The sequence below is a fragment of the Hipposideros armiger genome, unplaced genomic scaffold (assembly GCF_001890085.2).
Source record: "Hipposideros armiger isolate ML-2016 unplaced genomic scaffold, ASM189008v1 scaffold_233, whole genome shotgun sequence".
Lineage (NCBI taxonomy): Eukaryota > Metazoa > Chordata > Mammalia > Chiroptera > Hipposideridae > Hipposideros > Hipposideros armiger.
In genome coordinates, this window is record NW_017731583.1 from 1,393,058 (window position 1) to 1,402,054 (window position 8,997).

At 36.6% G+C, this 8,997-nt stretch overlaps 1 protein-coding gene across 5 annotated transcripts in view; it reads left to right on the plus strand.

Annotated features, from left to right (window-relative positions):
• The window catches only part of BACH1 (BTB domain and CNC homolog 1), a 45,745-nt gene extending 37,426 nt beyond the window's left edge, over window positions 1-8,319 (plus strand). For 4 of the 5 annotated variants that reach the window (XM_019654985.1, XM_019654989.1, XM_019654986.1 and 1 more), the window contains exon 5: window positions 4,563-8,319. In XM_019654985.1, the coding sequence (XP_019510530.1) occupies window positions 4,563-5,018 (456 nt within the window). In that variant the 3' untranslated portion in view covers window positions 5,019-8,319. The remainder of the gene's footprint in view (window positions 1-4,562) is intronic. The other variant, XR_002125393.1, reaches the window with a different exon arrangement.
• The last annotated feature ends 678 nt before the right edge of the window (window positions 8,320-8,997 follow it).

The following is an 8,997-nucleotide window of genomic DNA, read 5'->3' on the forward strand; positions in this document are numbered from 1 at the left end:
AAAAAAAAAGAGTGGTTAGTACCCTGTTTACCTATTATATTAATTTGGTCTCTCTGGCTACAAAAAGCAGAAGCCATCTGAATGAATGAATGAATGAATGAATGAATGAATGAATGAATGGATTTGTTGTAAGGATAGAGGTGTGTCTAATTTAGAAGCCAAAGATTGGAGCCAGGCCTCCTAAATAGCATCGAACACGAAAGTGGAAAACTGCCAGGAACCCTGAGAAGCTTTTTTCGGCTCATCTCTGTGCACCTGCTCAGTGTCCACACCACAGGAGGGCTTTGTGTGCGCCATGTGTGTGCGCTATGTGTATGCGCCACGTGTGTGGCCCAGGGATGGCAGCACAGCTCCTAAGTACTTTCACTCCTCCAGGGAGAAGCGCTTTGTGCGCCAAACACAAAACAGAAGTTGAGTGATTCTTGAACTTTGTTCAAGACCTTATATTGTCAATCTTTAGTAAAAGCCATGCTGAATTAATGTCTAACCTCTAACATACTTGCGAATTCGAAATAAATGTTAAAAGTCATTACCATCAATTTATCCACCAAATAACTACACACCTTTCCTTTTCCTCAGAGGTTCTATTTAGACTCTGACAGAACTTTCTGTTGAAAAATACAACTCATTAATTTATTGAATTTGAACTAAAGTCTCTCTTGGCTTTCCCTGCACATTGAAACTATAAAAGTGTCCTTTATATATGATAATTATCCTCTTGACCCACCTTGAAGACACTTTAGAATCATTGTACTGACTGTAATCAAAACATGGTTTTTCATGTGCTGATCCATCTACAGTCTATTATGCTATTGACTCTTAGGACCAACTGCAAAATGCTTACAGCCAATAGCAAAGAGCAGAGTTTACTAAAATATGGGGCCCTTTGCCTGAATATTGCCAGACTATGGCAATATATACTGTGAATGTATTTATATGTTAACCTGATCAATCACTGGCTATATAAAAATGGCTGCTTATGAAACAAGTCATTCCCTTTTTTAGTCCTTAAATATATACCATGTACTGAAGTTTAAAGTTTAAAAGTTATTTGAAGTAATTCTTTGTCTGTGTTAGCAATTTGATATACAATTAAATTAATTTCTGTCTATATTTATTATTAGGATTTACTGTTCACATTTTTTGTTTAAATTTTGGATATATAAAACATTTGTATGGTTCAAAAGTTAAAACTGTGTTTAAGAAAAGCTTTACTGCAAAGTCTTGACCCATCCTATCCCTGTATTCTATTCATAGCTATCTCCTATAGGTAATCAGTTTGATTAGTCTCTGGATTTTTTAAACCCTGTGTTTCTTTTCTAAAAACAGATTAATATTTTATGTGTATGGTTATTACCATTTCTTGCTACATAGAATTATTCTCTCTATATATACTGTTCTCTGTTTTTCTCTTTTCACTTAAGAAGTGATTTCCAAGAAATTTTTTTCTGAGTTTAAAGAGGTTGCCATTCTTTTTACAGCTCCATAATACTAATTGTGGCTGCAGCACAGTTTATCCAGACCAGTTTCTTATTGGTGGACATTTGGAATGCTGCAATGAATAACTGTGTACATTGGTTTTTGATGTTTAAGGAGCTGTATCTTTAGGATAGATTTCTAGGAGTAGAATTGTTGGATTAAGGGTAAATACACATGTAATTTTGTTAGATCTTAATAAATTCTGCTCGGTGGGGGTTGTAGCATTTTACCTTTCCTTCACGGTATTTGTGTGTCTCTCTGCCCACAACCTTAGCAAAGAGTTTGTTGTCAGCTTTTGGGTTTTTTTCAAGTCTGATAGTGAGAATTGGTATCTTATGCTAGTTTTTATTTTTATCTCTTATGAGTGAAATTGAACATTTTATTCATATTTTTAAGGGCCATTTGTATATTTCTCTGAGCTGTCTGTTTGGAGGTTTTACATTGTAGGGAACTATTAGTCACGTTTTTCTAGTAGTGAGCACTCTTTAACCTAGAATAAATTGTCACTGTCTTCTGGCTCTTTTGGTACCAAATTCTTCCACTCCATATCTTTATTGGGAGAATCACATTCAAAATGAGTTTTTAAAAAGTTCTTATTTTTGAATGCAAACGTGGATTTGTTGTCATATGGATGTAAATTAATTTTGTTGTCATAAAATGCAGACTGGTACCAGAACACCAATTTTATTCATTTTTTTATAGAAATGTGATTAAAGCCACAGCACTTCAAACTTCTGGTTTATACAGTTGCATTAGAAGAAAATTAAAATATAGAAATAGCAGGATGCTGGTTGTATATTTGGGAGGTGTCTTTAATAGTGATACCATGAAGTGATGAAATTGAATTACTTTGATTTATTTAACTATCAATTACTAAACTGAGTGCTATTGAAGTCAATCTGTGTTTTAAAATTAGAGTGAAATGGAAAAATCAGCTAACTTCCTGGCAACTTATTTGTGTAGGAGTTAGCTTAAAGTGCAGAGGAACAGATGGGAGCATTTAATTTATAGAAATAGTCACGGTAGAGTTTCAGGGTTGTGCCTGTTGGTTTTAGTTGTTGTAAAGAAGCAAGCCGTCTTGTGTGGGACAGACTTAAAGAGGATAGTAATGCCATCCTTTGTTTAGCCAGGTAGCAGTAGTGAGAATATTTAAGATCATATTGATGTGTATCTAAAGCTATAGAAGTTATAAAATATTTGTAATCATCATAGTATCTATAGGTTAAGTGGGTGCTGATTGCATTAAATGTGTTCCTTCCCTGGACAGGTAGTAGCAGTAGGCCCTGTTCTCACCCTCAGGCACCTGTAGACTCACTTTATCTGAAGACTGCAACTGACACACCCTCTGAGAGAAAAGATGTACTTGGTTTTATTTGTGTGTATATATACTATATATACAGAGGGTGCCAAAAAATGTATACACATTTTAAGAAAGGAAAACTATTAAAATTGTAATTCTCAATATATACCAATAACAAAAGATGAATACGAGTCATGTTTGACTTCTGCAATTACAAGAGGTGCTCGAAGTGGTTACCATCAGCATCCAGACACTTCTGATTACGGCGAACTACTGCTTGAGCAACACTGACCAAAGTGTCCACTTGTATAAACATTTTTTTTTGGCACCCCCGGTATATTGACCACATACCTATTTTTTTCAAAATAGAACAATTGTGTAAAAATCTGAACAAATTGAAGAATGCTTTAAAATATAAAAAATTTAGTACTTTGTAGTCATTGTACATTTTCTCAAAATATTAAATGGCCTTGGAATATTTAAAAATTAACTACTATAATAGGATTTACACAGATTTTTAGAAAAACTTTTATATAAAACAGTGATAGTACTTTTGTATAAACAGATGTCTTTTTTACCCTTTTAGCTATTTTTGTTCCAGAAAAGACTCTGTTTAAAGGATGGCCATTGTAGATTATCACTATGAAATAACCCACCTAACTGTTAACTGGCTACAGTCAGCTGTTCAGAACCTGCCAATGAGCAGCAAACCAAGAGAACTGTCAAAAGTTTCACACGAAAAACCTTTGACCTTCTGTCAACATTGATTTACTTTTAATCTTATAAATAGCTTGATTTTTTGGTTTCCTAACTCTTACTAGATTAGAGGCAATGCAGTAGTACAGTAGGAAGGGTGAGGTGGAGCAAGGATAGAAAAGGCATGTGTCAGCAGCAGCAAGTGATGGCGGACAGAAATGCAGGTCCAGGAACACTTGAAAACATTCTGTGGTAGACTTTCCTGTAGAGGTAAAAATTTTAAGTAATAATATAACAATAAAAATAATTAAGCACAAAATCCCCCACCCCACCAAATTCTTCACACTTTAGTAACTCATACACTAGCTTTCTGACTCTGGGCATGTTAAACTCTGAGTCCCATCTGTAAAATGGGTTTATTGTTTAAGGCAAGAGTCATTGTGTGAATTACATAGCTGAGATTGCATATTTGAAAACATTTCGCACAATATCTGGCACAAAGTAAGGCTTTGCAGCTGTTTGTCATCTTGAGAATCTTTCAGTGATTTGAGCCATAGTAGTTATGATCAGTTGTACTTGTACTTTTTTTGGTTGTATTCTATCCAGAATGTCAAACCCATACTTGTTTATCTGCAATTCACAAATCCAAAAAAAGCTCTGAAAGCCACCTAAGTTTGTCACATACTATTTTGGCCAAAAAGCTGATGCAAACTGACATCAGGCTATGTCGAATCTTTATTTACCCTACTTTGTACATTATTTGAGATTTCAATGTGTTTTACTGAGAAATGTAGAGGTGTGTGGTAGTGGGGTACTGCTGCAGACCGTGCCAGAGGAATTATGTGTGCATCCTTATTATCTTTCTAAAATCTGAAAAATTCTGAATCTCAAAATACATCTAGCCTAATAGTTCTGAATGAGGAATTATGGACCTGAAATATTTAGTATAGTTTTGAATTGAACAGAAAAATTCTATATGGTCTTATTGAATGAGAAGACACTGTAGGTACAAATGTTTAAATTGCCTTAGGAACGTTGACTGAGCTAATAAACACAAGTTGTTGTATTCTCTTCCTTGCCTTCACAGCAAAATGAAAAGGAAAGCTTGTTGAAGGAAAGAGACCACATTTTGTCAACGCTGGGCGAGACAAAGCAGAACCTCACCGGGCTCTGTCAGCAAGTCTGTAAAGAAGCAGCTCTAAGTCAAGAGCAAATACAGATACTCGCCAAGTACTCAGCATCAGATTGCCCACTTTCATTTTTAATTTCTGAAAAAGAAAAAAGGACTTCTGATGGTGCGTCCATGTTACCATCGATTCTGAGTTTACCTGCGGGCCCTCTGGCTGTGCGGCCTGTGGGTGAGCAAAGCCCTTGCTATCCCAGTGTGAAGGGCAGTGAGTCTGGCTGTGTGCGGGGCCAGGGGTCAAGGCCAACCTCCATCGCAGCCTCTGAACCAGCCGGGCTTGTGGAACAGTGTCGGCAGAGCACAGGCATCTCAGATTTCTGTCAGCAGATGACAGATAAATGTACTACTGATGAGTAAACTCGCATTCACTTCCTGGAAACCATCTAATGTTCTACTGAAGTTTGGACACCTGTCTTGAAAGCCTAACATACCATCTGTCTCTTAACAATATTGTTTTTCTCCCCTGAGTAGTTTGCTGCTGAGGGAATTCCTCTGAAGTGAACCCTGACTTTTCTTCCTGACTCCACAAGAAATGCAGAAATGATTCGCCTCCTGGATACCAGAAAAACCCCACATGAAAATGTAGTAAAGCTTTAAAACTCATGTTTTAAAGAATAGCTGTTAGTAATAACTCTTCCCCTTATGCAAAGTAAGTATGAGAGTGAAAACTGCAGCCTATCAAACAACAGCTGAACAGCTTTGAAGCTGTTCTGCAGATCGTTCCTACTAAAGAAGTAGCCTGCAAAAGTTTAACAGCCTGACCTTTTGCAATACACTGGGTTAAAAGAGAATTTCTCCCTGTGGAACGCTGCTAGAGTTCAGGTCTGCTCAGAAGCAGGGCGTCAGCTACTGGGAACACTTGTGTAGAGCCGCGGTGTGGAAAAGAAAGGTGTCGTCTCGCCTGCCTCCTGGAGCTCCACGCTCCAGCTCTTACTAAAACCAGGACGGTTGGCCTGCACTGTGACTCCTAAGCTACGCTGGGAACATTTCGGAAGCGGCAGGCAGCTGGCCTGAGGTAGAGGTTTTTATTCCTTCTCAATGTCAACTTGAGAAATTCTGGCTGAATACAAAACAGATAAGTGTCATTTTCCCTCTTTTTTTCTCTTCAGTCTCTGCCACACCTGAGTCCACCCTGCTCTTTCCGTCTCCTGACAGTCTTGTCCCTTTAGAAGAAGCACTAGGACTCAGGATACAGTGGCCTGCGCGAGCGCATTGGCGGGGTCGTCCCAGCCTCCATAGAAGCCTGGCGCTTACCGAAACACGAGGCCGTTTGTCCTCCCACCACAGCTCGCCCGTGCAAGGAAACCAGTCGTCATGGGGAGAGAAAATTGCCTGCATTTAGTAGGAGTGGCAGTTATTTCTCATCCTGTTTTTGAAATCCTATGGTTTACTTGTAAAAAGCATTATCATAGATAAAAATATATCTGCAACAACCGTGCAGGTTTGTGAAATAGGATGAAACGTGATCTTGTTTCATGGTGGGTTTGAATTTGGAAACCAGATTTAATCTTGTTCTCTTCCCCAAATCTGGTGTATGAGGGCACACAAATCATTTTGACTTGAGCATTTAAAAAATGAGTCTTTGTGTTTATTCAATTCTGTTTTAAAATACAGTTTCTATAAGCTGAGCACTTATCCCATAACATTTTGCAGTAGTTCTTAGCCAGTCTGGTGTTACAGACTTGTTTGAGAGCTATTGAGCTTCTCAACAGTTACAAAAAATTGCATATATTCGCATTCACAGGGACATTTGCAGAACCCAGTTTTAATAGTTTCAAAGGAGTAGTTTGTGGTGTTTGGATTAGAAAATACTTCAGTTCACCAAGATCAGACTCCTGAGAAAGAAACTTTTATAGAGCGCATCCTGAATCTAGCAACGGGCCTGTGTAGCTAATATGGAAGACGACTCGCCCTCGTTTAGGAACGTGTCTGAAGCAAGTAGACCTTTGCTGTGAGAGTATAGGGGACCACACTTAATACTTCAAAGTAATTCGTCAAGTGTTAGTTACCTTTTTTGATAGGGGGCAGGTTGGAGGAGATAGTCCTAGTATATTTTCAGTGGTTTTTATTTATCTCTGTTACTGACTTAGTTGTTATAAGAGAAAACTAGTTGGGCTTGTTTATTTTCTAAAGGCTCTTATGAATATACTCAGTGATTTGTCAGGGAGAATGATATTCTATGATAATGCATCCCATACTATAACACACCCACACACCCCCATACCCATGTAGCTATTTCTTTGATACTTGTAATTTTAAATTTTAACTTCAAAATATAAAATAATATAAAAACTTCCCTGGTTTACACAATGTAAAATCTTACACAAGCCAATGGAATCCTTATTCTCCTACCTCAGTCTACACTCAACTGTTTGACACCAGTTTGTGTGCAAATGTCACATGATCTTTGCTTTAATTGCTACTGTACATAACTACTTTGAAAGCTTACTTCCTATTTTATGGTAAAACCTAGTTGTCTCCAGAGTTTAATTATGATTTTTAAGACATTTCTCTCTACATATGAACAATTCAGCATTAAGGGTTTATTTTAATGGTATTCTCTGGTTATGGCCAAGTGTAATATTTTGTAAAATAATAGCCAGCGTATAATAGAAGTAACTACACTACCTCATACCTCCATGATTTTCAAGTTGTAATACAGAGGAACAGAAAGATAATGTCTTGGCGATAAGGTGGGAAATTTTTCTATATGTTGCATAGCATTACACATTTATGCCTATTTTAAAGTTAACTTCTAAAGTTTTTTCCTAAGAAAATTTGTTTTAAGTTGATTTTTTTTTGAAGGGTGCTGGAGACAAATGACAGGATTATGTGTATACAGTGTATATCTTTTCCTTCATGCAGAATTTTCGAAAGGTTGTTTTCAGTTTGTATATTGCATATTTACATGATCATAGTTCCTTATTTTATGAATTGGCCTTTTCAGTGCTTGATGATTTTTAAAAAGCTTTTAGGTCTAACTCAGTAAAATAACATTACCTTAAATTTTTTTTTCCCATTATTTGAGTTCTACACCTATAGCAAATAATTTGTTATTAAATTGTTATGTTCAGAGCAAATATGGATATAAATCTTGGTTCCATTTGTAAATTTTATAACGTAATTCACTGTAGCTTAATGCTTAACCAGTTTTAAATAAGGAATTAAATATAATATATCGGATGCAGTAGACGATACAGGTTGCATGTGGACATTCAGCCACGTTAACAACTTGGAAAAAAATCAAACCAATGGCAATGTTATAATGATTTCTCAGGTGAAATTTTTTCAGTTATAAAACATCTATTTTGAATATGTAAATATTTTAAGTGTTTTATTAAGGCATGTAATAAACTGTTCTTTGAAACCTGTTGGGTAAATGAAAATTTAAAGCCATAATGGCATACTAATTGTAAATAAACACCTATTGATTTTTTTGTATCTTTCTTAATATAATTTCCTAACAATGCAATAAAACCACTAAATTTATATATCCATATCCTATTAAGATCATGTTTCATTAAAAGTAAACTTTCATCGTATTTAATTTACATTTTCTTCTTAATGTGCTTATCCAAATGTAGCAAAACTGTAAGTGTTAGATGTTGATGAGAAATTAACAGTTAAATAAAATTCCCTAAAATTGCTTCTAATTGAATAGAGTTGTACATTCCATTTCCATTTTCTCACCTCTCATGTGAATTGACTAATCTTAGTCTTTTGATCAATGATCAGTATGACTATAGCATTTTTTTCTGAGGGACTCTTTCATTATTTGATTATCCTATATGCCTGAAAAATACATATATTACCAGCACAAGGGTGTTAAAGAAGCCTTGATTTTAGCCTTCTGATTTACTAAATGTCAGTCTCTGGATAGAGATGTAAGGCTTTTTACGGGGTACTGTGTCTGTCAGTGTCTGTTTTAAAGATTTACCTGCTGAGTCAACTCTACCATGTTATATTCAACTTCTAACCAGGCCTTTGTAATCAAGCTTGGAGCTCAGAGCTGTTGGCAATCCATTACATGGGCTTTGGGTCTAGCAAGAGTGAGTCTCAGTGGGACGATTTGCATCCTAGGTGTTTGGCAATTCCCAGAGACACAGATAGTGGGGGCAGGATATAGAACGTGGCGTCTAGTGGGTAGAGGCCAGAGATGTTGCCAGGCATCCTACAATGCACAGGGCAGCCCTCATCACAGAGTTATCCAGCCAAGATGTCACCTTGCTGAGGTTGAGAAACCTTCACTAGACCAACAGTGGAGTCAAGATGACTTGTAAGGAAGTGCTCAGTCATGTGAGATAGTGGGATATCTACAAGAGCGCAAAGGAGAAGG